The 18,797-nt window shown below is 43.8% G+C and overlaps 1 protein-coding gene across 1 annotated transcript; it reads left to right on the forward strand.

Annotated features, from left to right (window-relative positions):
• The first annotated feature begins 9,362 nt into the window (after window positions 1-9,362).
• On the forward strand, window positions 9,363-18,029 carry LOC144691784 (carbonyl reductase [NADPH] 1-like). The gene is made up of 2 exons (XM_078560249.1): window positions 9,363-9,917; window positions 17,387-18,029. The coding sequence occupies exons 1-2, from the start codon at window positions 9,527-9,529 to the stop codon at window positions 17,821-17,823; spliced, it is 828 nt and encodes a 275-aa protein (XP_078416375.1). The 5' UTR covers window positions 9,363-9,526; the 3' UTR covers window positions 17,824-18,029.
• The last annotated feature ends 768 nt before the right edge of the window (window positions 18,030-18,797 follow it).

Consider the following 18,797-nt stretch of genomic DNA (forward strand, 5'->3'; position numbering starts at 1 on the left):
ACCAAAATTAAAGCCCGGTAATTCTCTCATTGGGTAAGTTCCAACACTGACATCTACCCAACAATGTGGAAAATTGCCTGGGTGCGCCCTGTCCACAAAAAGCAGGACAAATCCAACCTGGCGAATTAGCACCTCATCAGTCTAGTCTCAATCAGCAGCAAAGTGATGGAAGGGGTGGTCAACTGTACTATCAAGTGGCACTTACTCAACAATAACCCGCTCACTGACACTCAGTTTGGGTTCTGCCAGGGCCACCAGACTTCTGACCTTATTAACCTTGGCCCAAACATGGACAAAAGAGCTGAATTCAAGAGGTGAGGTGAGAGTTGCTACCCTTGACATCAAGGTAGCATTTGATTGAGTGTGGCATCAAGATGCCCTTCAGCAAAACTGAAGTCAGTGGGAATCAGGGAGAAACTCTCCATTGTTGGAGTCGTCGGCAGTGGCTGTCCCTTGATTCGAGGATGATGTCTAATCAGACATGCGGGTTTCCACCATGGGTCTTCAGGTGACTGAACAGGCCAATCCTCGACCCGCAGATTTTAAGGCACATGGGGAAGGACGTCCCATGAGGTAGTGGGATCGGGAGTGCAGCATTTTCTCCATTTTCTTCCTTCTCTGAAGCCGCTTTGTATTATCATTAAAACATTTGGACTCAAAGCATGATGCAGCTTGGTGGACAAGTTGTCGCCATTTAGAGCGATTGGTAACAGGCTCCTCCCAGTCATTAATATCAATGCTGCTGCGCTTCAAGGAGAGCTTGAGAGTGTCTTTGAAGCATTTTCTTTGTCCTCCCCTGGAATTCTGCCTCTTTGAGTGTTGAGAAAACAGGACCTGATGGGGAGATGCATTTCAGCCATCAAGACAAAGTGTCTAGTCCATCGTAGTTAATTTTGCAGGGGTTTTGCCTGAATGCTTGTGGAGCTGGCTTCAAGAAGGACACTAGCATTTGTCCGATGGTCCTCCCATTGAATGTGGAGAATGTGGTGGAGGCATTGCAGTTGGAATTTCTGTAGCACTCTTATATGTCACTGGTACACAGTCCAAGTTTCACTGAGGTACAGGAACGTGGTGTCAACAACTGCTCAATATGCTAGGACTTCTGGTGACTTGCGGAGATCTTTCTAATTAATCACTCGATCCTGTTGAAGGTTAAGCTGGCACAGCTGACCTGGCGTTGGATCTCTTCATCAGCCGTGGCCTTTTGAGGGAGGTGGCTGCCAGGGTATGGGATGTGCTCAACATATTCCAGAGTCCCCCTTCAATATATATGGGAAGTGGAATATTTGGTTGACCAGCTGTGGATTGATATGAATTTTGTTTTGACAACATTCAAGGACAGGCTGAGTCTCTTGTATGTTGAATAGGAGAGATCAAGAGTGGCTTGCAAATCTGGTGCAGAGTAGGCAACAACACTGCAGTTCATTTGTAAACTGTAGATCATGTATATCACGTATAGACCAGTTAGCATAGCATCCGTCATTGGGAAAATGTTGGAGTCAATTATAAAGGATGTAATAGCAGAACATTTAGAAATGTATAATATAATCAAGCAGAGTTAGCATGGCTTCAAGAAGGGGAAAACACGCCTGACAAATTTATTAGAATTCTTTGCGGAGGTAACAAGCAGTATAGATAAAGGAGAACCAGTAGTTGTAATATATTTGGATTTCCAAAAGGCATTCGATAAGGTACCGCACATAAGGCTACTTAATAAGAGCCCATAGTGTTGGGGATAGTATTTTAGCATGGATAGAGGATTGGCTAACTAATAAAAGACAGAGAGTTGAGATAATGGGGGCATTTTCAGGATGGCAACCTATAAGTAGTGGAGTGCCAATAGGGATCAGTGCTGGGGCCACAATTATTTACAATATATATTAATGACTTAGATGAGGGAAGTGAATGTACTATCGCCAAGTTTGTGGATGACACAAAAATAGGTGGGAAGGCAAGTGGTGAGGATGACACAAGGAGTCTACAGAGAGATATAGAGAGGTTAAGTGAGTGGGCAAAAACTTGGCAGATGGAATATAATGTGGGAAAATCTGAGGTTATGCATTTTGGCAGGAAGAATAGAGGAGCTGAATATTATTTAAATGGAGAAAGACTGCAGAAAGCTACAGCACAGGATTTGGGGGTTCTTGTGCATGAATCCCAAAAAGCTAACAGACAAGTTCAGCAGGTAATAGAGAAGGCAAATGAAATGTTGGCCTTTATTTCAAAGGGAATGGAATATAAAAATAGGGAAGTCTTGCTAAAACTATACAAGACACTAGTTAGACCACACCTAGAATACTGTGAACAGTTTTGGTTCCCTTACCTAAGGAAAGCTATACTGGCATTGGAAGCAGTCCAGAGAAGGTTCACTAGGTTGATCCCAGGTATGGAGGGATTTATGAGGAGAGGTTGAGTAGTTTGGCCCTCTACTCATTGGAATTTAGAAGATTGAGAGACAACCTTATTGAAACAAATAAGATTGTTAGGGAGCTTGACAGGGTAGATGCTGAGAGGTTGTTTCCCCTTGTGGGAGAGTCTAGGACCAGACGGCATAGTCTCAGAGTAAGGGGTCACCCATTTAAGACAGAGATGAGGAGGAATTTCTTCTCTCATAGGGTAGTGAATCTGTAGAGTTCTTTGATGCAGAGGGTTATAGAGGCTGGGTTGTTAAGCATATTCAAGGTTGAGATAGACAGATTTTTAATCAGTAAGGGAATCAAGGGTTATGGGGACAAGACAGGAAAGTGAAGTTGAGGATTATCAGATCAGCCATGATCTCATTGAATGGCAGAGCAGATGGGCCAAAAGGCCTATTTCTGCCCCTACGCCTTATGTATGGTATCAGTTTAATTTTGGCATGGAGATGACTGAGGTTAAAGAATTTTGCATCTTGGTGGTATTTAATTGCCACACCAGAGGGCAGTTGATCTTTGATAAGGAGAATAGCCACTGTCAAGTAGATTGTAACTAATATGGGGCTATCATGCAGCCCTGCTTGACTCCAACTGGAGTCATAGCTAGCACAAAGGAAGATGGTTGTGGTTGTTGGAGGTTAATCATCTCAGTCTCAGGACATCACTGCAGGAGTTCCTCAAGGTGGTGTCCTAGACCTAACCATCCCCGACTGCTTTATTAATAACGTTACCTCCATCATAAAGTTAGAAATGGGGATGTTTGCTGATGATTGCACAATGTTCTGCATGATTTACAACTCATCAGATACTGAGCAGCCCATGTCCAAATGCAGCGAGACCTGGAGAACATTCAAGCTTGGGCTGATAGGTGGCAAGTAACATTCATGCCACACAAATGCCAGGCAATGACTGCCCAATAAGAGAGAATCTAACCATCCTCCCTTGATATTCAATGGCATTACCATTCTGAATCCTCCAGCAACAACATCCTAGGCGTTACCATTGGCCAGGAAATAAACTGGACTAGCCATTTAAACACTCTGGCTACAAGAGCAGGTCAGAGACTTAGAATCCTGCTGACTCCACAAATCCTGTTCACCATCACAAAACACATCAAGAGCGTGATGGAATACTCTCCACTTGCCTGGGTGAGTGCAACTCAGGAAGCTACTTCTTTTATTTTTTGAAATTTTTATTTATTTGTTCATTGGACTTGGGCATTGCTGGCAAGACCAGTATTTCTTGCCCATCCCAAATTGCCTTTGAGAAGGTGGTGATGAGCTGGGTTCTTGAACCACTGCAGTCCGTGTGGTGCAGGTACACCAACGGTGCTGTTAGGAAGGGAGTTCCAGGATTTCGATCCAGCGACAGTAAAGGAACAGCGATATAGTTCCAAGTCAGGATGGTGTGTAACTTGGAAGGGAACTTGCAGGTGGTGATGTTCCCATGCATCTGCTGCCCTTGTCCTTCTAGGTGGTGGAGGTCATGGGTTTGGAAGGCGCTGTCGAAGGAGCCTTGACGAGCTCCTGCAATGCATCTTGTAGGAACGCTGCCAGTGTCAATGGTGAACAGCGTGAATGTCGAAAGTGGTGGATGGGGAACCAATCGAGTGGGTTGCTTTGTCCTGGATGGTGTCGGCTTCTTGAGTGTTGTCAGAGCTGCACTCCTGCAGGCAAGTGCAGAGCATTCCATCACACTCCTGACTTGTAGGTGGTGGACAGGCTTTGTGGAGTCAGGAAGTGAGTTATTCTCCGCAGAATTCCCAGCCTGTAACCCGCTATTGTAGCCACTAGCTAGTCCAGTTCAGTTTCTGGGATGTTGATAGCGGGGGATTCAGTGATGGTCATGCCATTGAACGTCAAGATGGTTAGATTCTCTCTTGCTTTTTTAAAATACATTCATAGGATGTGTGTGTCGCTGGCTAGGCTGGTATTTATTGCCCATCCTGAATTTCCCTTATTCAGAGGGCATTTAAAAATCAACCACATTGCTGTGGGTCTGGAGTCACATATAGGCCAGACCAGGTAAGGATGGCAGATTTCCTTCCCTAAAGGACATTAGTGAACCACATGGATTTTTACAACAATCAACAATGGTTTCATGGTCATCATTAGACTTTTAATTCCAGATTTTTATTGAATTCAAATTCCACCATCTGCTGTGGTGGGATTCAAACCCAGGTCCCCAGGGCATTACCCTGGGCCTCTGGATTACTAATCCAGCAACAATATCACTACGCCATTGCCTCCCCCTGACATGATGGTCATGGAGATGGTCATTGCCTGGTACTTGTGTGGCGTGAATGTTATTTGCCACTTGTCAGCCTAAGCCTGGATATTGTCCAGGTCTTGCTGCATTTGGACATGGACTGCTTCAGAATTTGAGCAGTCATGAATGATACTCTTTTGAGTTATCAACAGTCACAGATTGCAACTCTTTTTTGAGTACAATCACAGTTCTTGGTTTCCGGGAGTGGGACATGAACCCACAACCCTCTGATTCAAAGGCGAGGGTGCTATGAACTGAGCCACAGCTGACACCTCCAGTCATGAATGATGCTGATCATTGTGCAATCATCAGCGAACAACCCCACTTCTGTTCTTATGATGGTGGGAAGGTTATTGATGAAACAGCTGAAGATGGTTGGGCCTGGTAAGGCCTTCATCACCACCTCCTTAAATCCAAGGGATGCATACATAAATGGATACGGTGGTCAACAGTTTAGCCATCCATCGCCAGATCCTGTTGGACTACCTAAAATACCACCGGGCCCTACTCTCGTCTTCTAAAACAGCTCACTATTGTAGGATCATCTTGGAATGCAAAGATAACCTTACTTTTTCCTACTGCAGACCATCTTCATAAACCTTTCCCCCCTGTCTCCTGCACCATTGCCTCCAACAACACAGGCAAGGAGCTCAGCTGGTCCATGAGATCCACCTCATGTTCTCTTGATCCTATCCCTACGAGACTGATCACCCACCTTCCTCTCTTAGCCCCCATGTTAGCCGATATTGAAAATGGTTCTCTCTCTTCAGGTGTTGTCCATCTCTCCTTTAAATCTGCCGCCATCACTTCGCTCCTCAAAAAAATAACTCTTGACCCCACTATCCTAACAAGCTAACATTCCATCTCCAACCTGCCTTTCCTCACCAAAGTCCTTGAAGGTGTTCTCAACTTCCAAATCCATTCCTATTTTTCCTGGAACTCTATATTTGAATCCCTTCAATCAGAATTCTGCCCCTGCCACAGTCCTGTGGCTATTACCAAAGTGACTGTGACAAAGGTGAACTTTCACTCCTTCTCCTTCTCGACTCGTCAGCAGCCTTTGACCTGACACCATCCTCCTCCAACGCCTCTCCACTGTTGACCAGCTGGGTGGGACTGCTCTCATATGGTTCCATTCTTATCTGTCCAAGTGTAGCCAGAGACTCCTTGCAATGGCTTCTTTTTCTGCTCCAGCACTGTTGCCTGTGTTCCCCAAGGATCAATCCTTGGCCTCCTCCTGTTTCTCATCTACATGCTGTCCCTTGGCGACATCATCTAAACGCACAGCATTAGTTTTCACGTGTACGCTGACGACACCAAGCTCTATCTCGCCGCCATCCCTCTCCACTCCTCTCCCATTGCTAAATTATCAGACTGCTTATCCGACAGCCAGTACTAGATGAGCACAAATTTCCTCCAATTAAAAGTTGGGAAAACTGAAGCCATTCTTTTCAGTCCCAGACCCAACCTCCATTCCCTAGCTACTGAATCCATCCCTCTCCCAGTCTGAGATTAAGGCAGTCTGTTTGCAACATTGGTGTTGCGGCTGATCCTGAGATGAGCTTCTAATGTCATCTTAATGCCATCTCTAGAACAGCCTGTTTTCACCTCCATAGCATCCCCTGACTTTGCCCTTGTCTCAGCTCCTCTGCTGCTGAAACCCTCATCCCTGCCTTTGTTACCTCTAGACTTGACTATTCCAGCGCACTCTTGGCTGGTCTCCCACATTCTAGCCTCTGTAAACTTGAGGTCACCTAAAACTTTGCTGCCCATTTCTTAACGCAACAAGTTCTGTTCCCTTATCACCCCTGTGCTCACTGACCTTCATGGGCTCCTGGTCAAGAGATGGCTGGATTTTAAAATTCTCATCCTTGTTTTCAAATTTCTCCATTGTCTTGCTCCTCCCTAATGTCTGTAATCTTCTCCAGGGAATAGGAAAAACAGTTGAACTGGAACAGTCGACCATTGGAAAGTGGGACCAGTTTGGTAACAGTTGACACCAGTTGGCTTTGCCTGTTCCCGTTGTCACCTGTTGTTTTGTGCTTGTCCCATGTGTCACCAGTTAAGCTCAATTTATGAAAGGGGAATACAGCCCATCGCCAGCCCAATACTAAGTACCTTGTGCATCGGCTTTATGTGTGCTCAATTGTGAAAAACTAGGGAAGAAGCTGAGATAAAAGCAAAATACTGCAGATGCTGGAAATCTGAAACAAAAACAGAAAATGCTGGAAAAACTAAGCAGGTCTGACAGCATCTGTGGAGAGAAAGACAGAGTTAACGTTTCAAGTCCATATGACTTCTTCAGGTATAAACGGAGAGACTGGAGCTGTAAGTTTCAAACATTTATTGGGAAAATCCACGATGCAAGAAAAAAAACACAATCAAATTAAACATTACATAAATCAGATAAGTTTATCTACATACCTAATAAGTATTATACACTTAAATTGCACCACTTTACAAATCCTCTGTCTCTGTGTTTACAAAGGAAAGGGAGGATGTAGATATAGTAGTCCAGGAGGAACACTGCGAGATGTTGGATGGGATAGTCATAAAGAGAGAGGAAGTACTCGAAGGGTTGAAATCCTTGAAAGTTGATAAGTCACCAGGGCCAGATGGATTGTTTCCGAGGATGCTGAAGGAAGTCAGGGAGAAGATAGCAGATGCGCTGAGGATGATTTTCCAATCTTCAGTAGATACAGGGGAGGTACTGGAGGACTGGAGAAATGCAAACATAGTTCCATTGTTTAAAAAGGGATCAAAGGAAATGCCAAACAATTATAGGCCAGTTAGTCTTACATCGGTGGTGAACAAAGTAGTAGAATCAATCCTGAGAGATGATAAGGTTAACTGTCATGTGGAAAGGCATGGACTAGTCAGGGATGGTCAGCATGGATTTGTAAAAGGAAGGTCTTGCCTCACAAATTTGATTGAATTCTTTGAAGAAGTGACAAGAAGGGTTGATAAAGTGGATGTTGTGTACATGGATTTTAGCAAAGCATTTGACAAGGTCCCACATGGCAGATTGGTCAGGAAAGTAAAAGCCCATGGGATTCAGGGTAATGTGGCAAACTGGATAAAAGGTTGACAAAATTATAAAACACTGGTGAGGCCACAACTGGAGTATTGTGTGCAGTTCTGGTCACCACATTACAGGAAGGACGTAATAGCTCTGGAGAGAGTGCAGAGGAGGTTTACAAGAATGTTGCCAGGGTTAGAAAAGTGTAGCTACGAGGAGAGATTGGATGGGTTGGGGTTATTTTCGTTAGAACAAAGAAGGCTGAGAGGTGACTTGATTGAAGTGTACAAAATTATGAGGGGGATAGATAGAGTGGACAGGATAAAATTGATCCCTTGATGGAGAATTCTAGAACTAGGGGACATAGATTCAAGATAAGAGGCAGAAGGTGTAGGGGGGACATGAGGAAGAACTTTTTTACGCAGACGGTAGTGGGTGTCTGGAATTTGCTGCCCAAGTTGGTGGTAGAGGCAGAAACTTTAAACTCTTTTAAAAAGTACCTGGATCTGCACCTAAAGTGCTGTAAGCTGCAGGGCTATAGGCCTGGTGCAGGAAAGCGGGATTAGAAAGGGCACCTGGGTGTCCTCGGGCTGGCATGGACAAGATGGGCCGAATGGCCTCCTTCTGTGCTGTAACTTTTCTATGGTTCTAAATCCATCTCAAAAAATCTTTGCTCTTTATTGAGATCTTGTATTTTTTTTTCCTGAAATACAGTTGTTCATCTTCCCAGTTGCTTTTGATACAGCCTCCACACTCCCCCCCCCCGGGGTGGGGAGGAGGCAGATGGTGCCATCCCACAACCCTCTGAGGTATCTGCACTCCACTAATTCTGGTCTCTTGGCAACTCCCATTTATAACTGAAACAAAAACAGAATTACCTGGAAAAACTCAGCAGGTCTGGCAGCATCGGTGGAGAAGAAAAGAGTTGATGTTTCAGGTCCACACGACCCTTCAACAGAACTGAAGTATAGTTAGGAGAGGGGTGAAATATAAGCTGGTTTAAGGTAGGGGGCCGGGGGGGGGGGGGGGGGGTGGGGGGGGGAGAGAAGTTGGGGGGGGAGTTGTAGGGACAAGCGAGCAGTGATAGGAGCAGATAATCAAAAGATGTCACAGACAAAAGGAACAAAGAGGTGTTGAAGGTGGTGATATTATCTAAGAAAAGTGCTAATTAAGAATGGATGGCAGGACATTCAAGGTACAGCTCTAGTGGGGGTGGGGTGGAAAGACTGACAAGGTATTAGTTGTAGATTTAAAAATAATGGAAATAGGTGGGAAAAGAAAAATCTATATAAATTATTGAAAACAAAATAAAACAAACAAAAGGGAGGGGGAGGAAACGGTGGTCCACCAATGGTGGCCGTGCTTTCAGTTGCCTGGGCCACAAGCTCTGGAATTCCCTCCCGGAAACCTCTCTCTCTCTCGCCCTCGAGTTGCCCCTTTAATTAAAGACATCCCCTAAAAATCCCACCCTGCTGACCTAATTTATTGTTAATTTAGTTAATTGTTTTAACTCTACAAGATTTTTCTGACCTAATTTCCCTGGCTCGGTGTCGTACTTCGTGTGGAATACCCCCCGTGGCAAAAGGTGCGAGGTTTCAGGCGCTATGTAAGTAAATATACAGACCAACAGTTGTTGGTTGTGGGTTGGACTGAGGTGCACTGATTCCGTGTTGAGTTTCACTTGGCCCAGGGCGCCTGCGCATTCCTGCCGAATGTAACAAACTGACTCATGTAACAAACTCCAACCTGTTTCGCTGAGTCAGTCTGAGTGTTGTCCCCAGCTCCGAAACCCGGCACCGAGTGGACACCAGGCTCTACCGCGAACATGCCCAAGCGAGTGGCCGTGGTGACTGGAGCCAACAAGGGCATCGGCCTGGCGCTGGTGCGGGCTCTGTGCCGACAGTTCGAGGGGGATGTGTACCTGACCGCCCGGGACGGGGACCGCGGGCAAGAGGCGCTGCGCAAACTGCAGCAGGAGCAGCTGAAGCCGCTTTTCCACCAGCTGGACATCACTGACCCGCAGAGCATCAGGAACCTGCGGGACTTCATGTCACGGGGATACGGAGGCATCGACATCCTGATCAACAATGCAGGAATCGCCTTTAAAGTGGCCGACACGACTCCTTTCGGGACCCAAGCCGAAGTGACTCTGGCGACCAACTTCTTCGGTACCAGGGACGTGTGCACTGAGCTCCTCCCCATCATCAAACCCCAAGGTACTGAGCATTGGAAATGTTTACATATATAGACAACAAAACACACTTTGCATTTGAAAGAATCTCCCACTGACCATTCACAGGCATTCACCCCCCAGTTTGAGGTCTGAAGCACTTGTGGACATTTTCAGAGAGGGTGTTCAGCACCCACACACAGGCTGGCCTTTTGTGTCATTAGGAACGATTTGGTTATGGGGCCTGGAGGGTAAACAGCTCCACAGCAACAGCCTTTAACATAGGCCCCAATTTTGCTGTGAAAGGTAACAATGAGACTAAATGATGAAAGCATTATGAAATAGAGCCTTCATGGAGGTATTCAACATGATGGCGGTTAAGGTAGGGATAAAATGTTTCCTCTGGCAGGAAGCTCGGTGAGAAAACACAGGTTTGTGATCATTGTTTTTTTTTAAAAAAAAAAGCCAAGAGGGAGATGAACAGAATGCATCCTTGGCTTGCTGCATTGTTCCAGTGAAACTGGAGGAACAGCACCTCATCTTCTGACCAGGCACTTTACAGCCTTCCGGACTGAATATTGAGTTCAACAACTTTAGATCATGAACTCTCTCCTCCATCCCCACCCCCTTTCCGATTTTTCCTCCTCCTTTTTGTTTTTTCCAATAATTTATATAGGTTTTTCTTTTCCCACCTATTTCCATTATTTTCAAATGTATTTCCATCCATTGTTTTATCTCTTACCTTTTAGGCTTTTTCGATTCCTTCACCCCACCCCACCCCCACTAGGACTATCTGTACCTTGCTCGTCCTGCTTTCTACCCTTAATTAGCACATTCCTTTAGATAATATCACACCGGCAACACCTCTTTATCCTTTTGTTTATGACATCTTTTGGTTATCTCCACCTATCACTGGCCCTCTATCCAACTCTTCTTGTCCCAACCCCCCCCTTAAACCAGCTTATATTTCACCCCTTTTCTATTTTTCCTTAGTTCTGTTGAAGAGTCATGCGGACTCGAAACGTTAACTGTGTTCCTCTCCACAGATGCTGTCAGACCTGCTGAGTTTTTCCAGGTATTTTTGTTTTTGTTTTGGATTTCCAGCATCCGCAGTTTTTTGCTTTTATCTTTGTGATAATTGGTTTTTTGAAAAAAAGCCAAGAGGGAGATGAACAGAATGATTTTACTGAGTGAATGGTTATGATCTGAAATACGTTACCCGAATGGAAAGTGGAGAAGCAGATTAATTGGTCACTTGCTAAAAGAAACTGGATAAAAAGCAAAATGATTTCAGAGCTCCTGAGAAAGAGCAGGGGTATTAATTGGCAGCTTTTTCAGGGAGCAAGTGACATAGGACTGTAAGATTGGCTGTGAGGAGCCATGGCTTGTTATGTAACTCATTAGATGATTCATTTGTTTTCTCTCCTGTTTGGGATCTGTAAGCAACCACTTGCAGTTCCTCAAATGGGGAGGTGGTGACGTTGTGGTATTCTCATTGATTAGTATTCCAGAGATAAAAGCAAAATACTGCGGATGCTGGAAATCTGAAACAAAAACAAAAATTGCTGGAAAAACTCAGCAGGTCTGACAGCATCTGTGGAGAGAGAGAGAGACAGAGTTAATGTTTCGAGTCCGTATGACTTCTTCAGTATTCCAGAGACACAGGGTAATATACTCCGGACCTGGGTTCAAATCCCATGGCAGATGGTGAAATTTAAATTCAATAAAAATCTAGAATTAAAATTCTGATAACGACCATGAATACAAGGAGATCTAAGCTGGGGACTATATATCCAGGGGTATGTGACTTTTTGAAAGGACAGGAAGGAAAGGGTGGTGAGGTAGCTTTGTTAGTACGAGACTGAATAAGTACAATAGCAGGAAATGATTTTGGATCGGAAGATGTGGAGCTCATATGAGTGGAGGTACGAAATAACAAGAGGAGGAAGACATTGGTGGGAATAGTCTATAGGCCCCCTAACAGTAACTATACTATCGGACAGAGAATAAATCAGGAAATAATGAGGGCATGTAAAAAGGCAGTATATTAACAGTGGGTAACTTTAATCACCTTGTAGGTTGGGAAAATCAAATTGGCAGAGGTAGCCATGAGCAAGAATTCATAGAATGTATTTGGGACAGTTTCGGAGAACAATATGTTGTGGATCCAACCAGGGATCAGGCTATTTTGGATCTGGTAATGAGGCAGGTTTAATAAATGATCTCAGAGTAAAAGATCCCCCGGGAAACATTGACCATGATGTGGCGGAACTTAGCATCCAGTTTGAGAGTGAGAAACTTAGTTTGGAAACATCTGTGCTAAACTTAAATCAGGGTAATTACAAAGGAATGAGGGAAGAGTTGTCTGGAGTGGACTGAGAAAGGAGTTTAGCAGAAAAGACGGTTGATGAACAATGGCAGACATTTAAGAAAATAGTTCATGACTGACAACAAAGATATATCCCAGTGAGGAAGAAAGATTGTAGGAAGGGAATAAACCAAGCATGGTTAACCAAGGAAGTTAAGGATAGTATCAAAGTGAAAGAAAAAACATATAATGTGGCAAAGAGTAGTGGTAAGCCAGAGGATTGGGAAAGTTTTAAAAACCAACAGAAGATGACCATAAAAAAAAATAAAGAGGGAGAAAATAAACTGAGGGTAAACTCGCAAGTATAATAAAAATGGACACTAATAGATTCTTTAAATATATAAAAAGAGAGACGCCAAAGTCAATATGGGTCCCTTAGAAAATGAGGCTGGGGAAATAATAATGGGGAACCAGGAAATGGCAGAGGAGTTGAATAAATACTTTGCATCAGTCTTCACATTAGAAGACACTAATAGCATACCAAAAATACCAAATAATCATAGGGCAAAAGAGGGGAGGAAATAAATACGATAACCATCATTAGAGAAAAAGCACTGGGAAACTAATGAGGCTAAAGGCCGATAGGTCACTTGGACTGAAGAAAGCTGCAGCACAGAGGGATTTGGGGATCCTCGTGCATGAATCCCAAAAAGCTAGCATATAAGTTCAGCAGATAATAGGGAAGGCAAATGAAATGTTGGCCTTTATTTCAAAGGGAATGGAGAATAAAAATAGGGAAGTCTTGCTAAAACTATACAAGGCACTAGTTAGACCACACCTAGAATACTGTGAATAGTTTTGGTCCCCTTATCTAAGAAAGGTATATTGGTATTGGAGGCAGTCCAGAGAATGTTCAGTGGTTTGATCCCATGGTTGGAGGGATTTCCTTATGAGGAGAGGTTGAGTCGGTTGGGCCTGTACTCATTGGAGTTTAGAAGAATGAGAGGCGACCTTATTGAAACATATAAGATTCTTAGGGGGCTTGACAGGGTAGATGCTGAGAGGTTGCTTCCCTTTGTGGGAGAGTCTAGAACCAGAGGGCATAATCTCAGGGTAAGGGGGCATCTGATTAAAACAGAGATGAGGAGGAATTTCTTCTCGGAGGGTAGTCAATATGTGGCATTCTTTACTGCAGAGGGCTGTAGAGGCTGGGTCATTAAGTATATTCAAGGCTGAGATAGACAGATTTTTAATCAGTAGGGGAATCAAGGGTTATGGGGAAAAGGCAGGAAAGTGGAGTTGAGGATTATCAGATCAGCCATGATCTCTTTGAATGGCGGAGCAGACTCGATGGGCCGAATGGCCTACTTTTGCTCCTACGTCTTGTGGCCTTATGGTCTTAAACCATTGCCTACATGTGACTCCCAACTCTTAAATTAGGGATGGGCAATACCATGGCAGGAAGAATAGAGGAGCTGAATATTATTTAAATGGAGAAAGACTGAAGAAAGCTGCAGCACAGAGGGATTTGGGGGTCCTCATGCATGAATCCCAAAAAGCTAGCATATAAATTCGGCAGGTAATAGGGAAGGCAAATGAAATGTTGGCCTTTATTTCAAAGGGAATGGAGAATAAAAATAGGGAAGTCTTGCTAAAACTATACAAGACACTAGTTAGACCACGCCTAGAATACTATGAATAGTTTTGGTCCCCTTATCTAAGGAAAGGTATACTGGCATTGGAGGCAGTCCAGAGAATGTTCATTGGTTTGATCCCAGGGATTTTGCTAACAAACCTATTTTTTTGTTCACTTTTTTTCTTTCATGGGAAGTGGGTGTCACAGGCAAGGCCAGCATTCCTTGCCCATCCTCAATTTCAATGACTTGCTAGGCCATTTCAGAGGGCAGTTAAGAGTGAACCACATTGCTCTCGGCCTGGAGTCACATGTAGGCCAGACCAGGTAAGGATGGTAGATTTCCTTCCCTAAAGGACATTAAGTGAACCAGGTGGGTCTTTACACTGCCTTGGTGAAATTTGAACCCATCCCCAGAGCAATAGCTTGGGCCTCTGGATTACTAGTCCTGTGACATTACCACTATGCTATTTGGAACCAGCTCCAAGAAGAGTCATATTGACTTGAAATGTTAACTCTATTTCTCTCTGCACAGATGCTGCCAGACCTGCTGAGTTTTTCCAGCACTTTCTGAATTTATTAAGGGCAGGTCATGTTTAATGAACCTAATTGATTTTTTTTTGAGGCAGTCACTAAAGTATTAAATTAATTAATTCATGGGATGTGGACATTGCTGGCCAGGCCAACATTCATTGCCCATCACTAATTACCCTTGAGAAGGTGGTGGTGATCTGCCTTCTTGAACTGCTGCAGTCCATGTGGTGTCGATACACCCACAGTGCTGTTAGGGAAGGAGTTCCAGGATTTTGATCCAGTAATAGTGAAGGAATGACAATGTAGTTCCAAGTCAGGATGGTGTGTGACTTGAAGGAAGTGACTAGTCATGTCCCACTAGGATTTGTGCTTGGGCCACAGCTATTCACTATTTATTAAAGACTTAAATAAGGTAATAAAGAGCCATATATCCATGTTTGCCAATGGCATAAAGATTGTTGGTACATTAAGTATTGTAGACGGGAGTGTAAAATCACAAAGATACATTAATAATGGATTGAGTGTGGAAAAACTGTGACGCAGCTGGACTTCAACACAGCTAAGTGTGTGGTCATCCATTTTGGACCAAAAAAGATTATGGAACCAAGTATTATTTAAATACTGAAAAGCTGTGAACAGCAGAGATCCAAAGACATTTTGGGTTCTTTTTACACAGATCATTAAAATGTAATAGTCTGGTACAAAAATTAATCAAAGTGTCTGGATGGATTGCTGGCCTTTACAACTACAGGATTAGAAAATACAGTGGGGGGCAGGGTGTGAGGAGATGAAATGTCTCTATAGCTGCACAAAGCATTGACTACATCAAGCATACCTAAACATTGGTCTTGGAAGGAGTGCAGTGCTGATTTACCATAATGTTTCAGGGGCTGCAAGGGTTAGATTATGAGAAGAGATTATATAAATTAGGCTTCAATACTCTGGAATATAGACAATTAAGGGGTAATTTGATTGAGGTTTTAGGGATTTGGACTCGAATTGATAGGGTAGATACAGAGTAACTTTTCCACTGGTGGGAGACAAGGGGAATATCCTCAATCAGAGTCAGACCACTGGGGAGCGAGTTTAGGATATACTTCTTCACATAAAGGGTGCCGGAAGTGTGGAAATATCTTGCAGAAAAAGCAGTAGTTGTTAGTTTAATTAATAATTTTAAATACAAGATCCAGAGATTTTAGATAAACAAGGGTATAAAACTGGAGGTACCTGTGATACAGATCAGCCATGATCTCACTGAATGAGGAAAAGGCTTGACAAGCTGAATGGCCTACAGCTATTGCGATGTCCAAGCCTTCTGATTGCACTTGTAAATTATTTGTCTCAAAAACATGACCTGCAATGGCCCCATCAGCCTGTCACTCAGGCTTGTAAACCAGAAGGGCCCCAGTTTGAATGTGGGTGGACCTGTGTCGAGTGAGTGGACTTCAAATGGGGTGAAGGTGGGAACATTACAATGAGCCTCAGAATTGGAGGGAAGAGAAGAAAAAAAATAGTCAAGGTTCATGCTTCTAGACAAATAACACTCGCTGGAAAATATTTGCATGGATGTTGAGACAGAATCAGCAGCCAGCTGTGATGTCCTAATAGTTGGATATCAGATCGATCGTCTCAAATGTGGAAAATGATTATTCGGGTGAGCTTTGTCAATAGCCTTGAAACAATTACTTATCCTGTTTCAGTGCCTTTAGGGGAAGAGAAAATAAGATCAAATTGGGTGAGAGAAATATTGCGTATGCTTTTGTGTTCTTGTATGTAATCTCATAGAATCTTTACAGTGCAGGAGGAGGCCATTCAGCCCATAGAGTCTGCACTGGCTCTCTGAAAGAGCATTCTACCTAGTCCCACCCACCTGCCTTATCACCGTAACCTTGCACAGTCTTGCTTTTCAGATAGCAATTCAATTCCCTTTTGAATACCTCGATCAAACTTGCCTCCACCACCCTCTCAGGAAGTTTGTTCCAGACTCCAAGCATCCTCTGAGTGCATTTTTTTTTCCTCACATCACATTTACTCCTTCCGCCAATTATTTTGAATCTATGCCCTCTAGTTCTTGATGTTCTCTTGAGTGGGAACAGTTTCTCACTATTTACCCTGTCCATACCACTCAGGATCTTGAACACCTCTATCATGTCTCCTCTCAGCCTTCTTTTCTCCAAGGAAAACATTCCCAACCTCTCCAATCTATCCTCATAGCTACAGTGCTTCATCCCTGGAATCATTCTTCTCAATCTCCTCTGTACTCTCTCCAATGCCTTCACATCCTTCTTCAAGTATGGCACCCAGAACTGGACGCAGTACTCCAGATAAGGCCTAACTACTGTCCTATAGAAGTTCAGCATGACCTCCTTACTCTTGTACTCAATGCCCCTATTAATAAAGCTTAAGATACTAGCTGTTTATTAACTGCTCTCTCAACGTGCCAATGTACATATACACCAAGGTTCCTCTGTTCCTGCACCTCCTTTAGAGTTTCTCCCTTTATACTGTCTCTCCATATTCTTCCTGCCAAAATGAATCACTTCACACTTCTTTGCATTGAACTTCATCTGCCACTTGTCTGCTCAATCCACCAACATGTCTATGTCCTTTTGAAGTTCCAGACTATCGTCATCACAGTTGACAACATTTCCAATCTTCATTTTGAAATCATGCCCTGAACACTACAGTCTAGGTCATTAATATATATCAGGAAGAGCAAGGGTCCCAACACTGACCCCTGGGGAACTCCACTACAAACCTTTCTCCAATCTGAAAAACATCCATTTATTACTACCCTATGTTTCCTGTCATCAGCCAATTTCTTACCCAAGTGCCTACTCTCCCTTTTATTCCATGAGCTAGAATTTTGCTCACAAGTCTGTTGTGTGGCACTGTATCAAATACCTTTTGAAAATCCACATAGAGCACATCAACAGCATTGCCTTTATCAACCTTCTCTGTTACAGCCTCAAAAAACTCCAGCAAGTTAGTTAAACATGATTTTCCCTTAACCTGATTTTGATTTCCTTTGAACCTGCAGGGAGAGTGGTGAACGTATCCAGTGTATCCGGTTCCAGTGCATTGCAGCAATGCAGCCAAGAACTCCAAACGAAATTCCGCAGCTCGACAATCACGGAGGAGGAACTGGTGGAGCTGATGAAGAAATTTGTTGAAGATGCTAAAGGAGGAGTCCACGCTAAACAGGGGTGGTCATCCTCTGCCTACGGGGTTTCAAAGATCGGTGTTACGGTCCTTTCGAGGATCCATGCCCGAATGCTGAGTAAGGAGAGAGCAGCAGACGGGATCCTCTTGAATGCTTGCTGTCCTGGCTGGATAAAAACAGACATGGCTGGTCCCAAAGCCCCTGGGACCCCAGAAGAAGGGGCTGTGACCCCAGTTTATTTAGCTCTTCTCCCAGCAGGGGCAGACGGCCCACATGGGGAGTTTGTAAGCAATAAAACTGTTCAGAAATGGTAAACCTAAAGGCATGGGGTAGAGGGAAGACAAAGGAACTGGAGGATAAAAAGAACAGGAGATTATCGTTTGTACACTAATAAAAACTGACAAAATTAATGGGTGTCATTTCACTTGGTAGATGTCTGGCTTTGTTTGCATGAACTAATTCTTATGTAATGTAGTATCCTCAAATATTTTCATTAAAGTCAATAATTTTGCCTTCAAAATGATTTGGCACTTTTAAAAAAATATTAGCTGCTACTGATGTTGTAAATAGTTTAAGTTAGCTAGGCTGTACCACACTGATTAAAAACAAGTTTGCTGAACATTTTCATTACTTGGCACAGAATGGAAAATGATTAGTACTCACCTAAATCACCGCCACCCCTGGTCCCGAGATCTCCAACCTCATTCCCGACCCTAGCCTACGGATCCTTGGATCTCCTGCTGATTCCGATCTTCTTGCCTCTTTAGGTCCCCAACCCAGCACTCCAAAGCCCAGCTAACAATAGTGCAGACCCCCTCCAATGTTCTTTCCAAACCTCCTAGCTTACACCTATCGCACTGAGGTCCAGCTGTTCTTCCTTCAGACCCCCACGATCTTACCCAATCACTCACCTGAACATTGGCAAGTGAAGCTGTGCATGTACAGGCCACTGTACCTTCAACATGATAATGTCTGAGGTCCAAAATTCTGTACTTGAGTCTTGTTTGAGTGCGTGCTGTTCGCACTTTGCAGGTGAGGCACTTGAAAATGGACATTGCTGAATTTCGAGGCCCATTTGTTCATCATTGATCATGTCATCTTTCCTTTCACCTTTTCTAAATAGTAGGACCTTGACAACTTTGTTTCTGGCTCCCACATAACATGCCCATGACGTTTCAGTATTCTGCACTTTTTGTTAAAATCGCTACCGCCTGATGTACTCATCGACTAAGCCACCAGAGGATCCCATGAAGTTCATTACTTTATTACTTCAGGTTTATCCATACCC

Source organism: Cetorhinus maximus, chromosome 16, assembly GCF_964194155.1.
Source record: "Cetorhinus maximus chromosome 16, sCetMax3.hap1.1, whole genome shotgun sequence".
In the NCBI taxonomy this organism is placed as follows: Eukaryota; Metazoa; Chordata; class Chondrichthyes; order Lamniformes; family Cetorhinidae; genus Cetorhinus; species Cetorhinus maximus.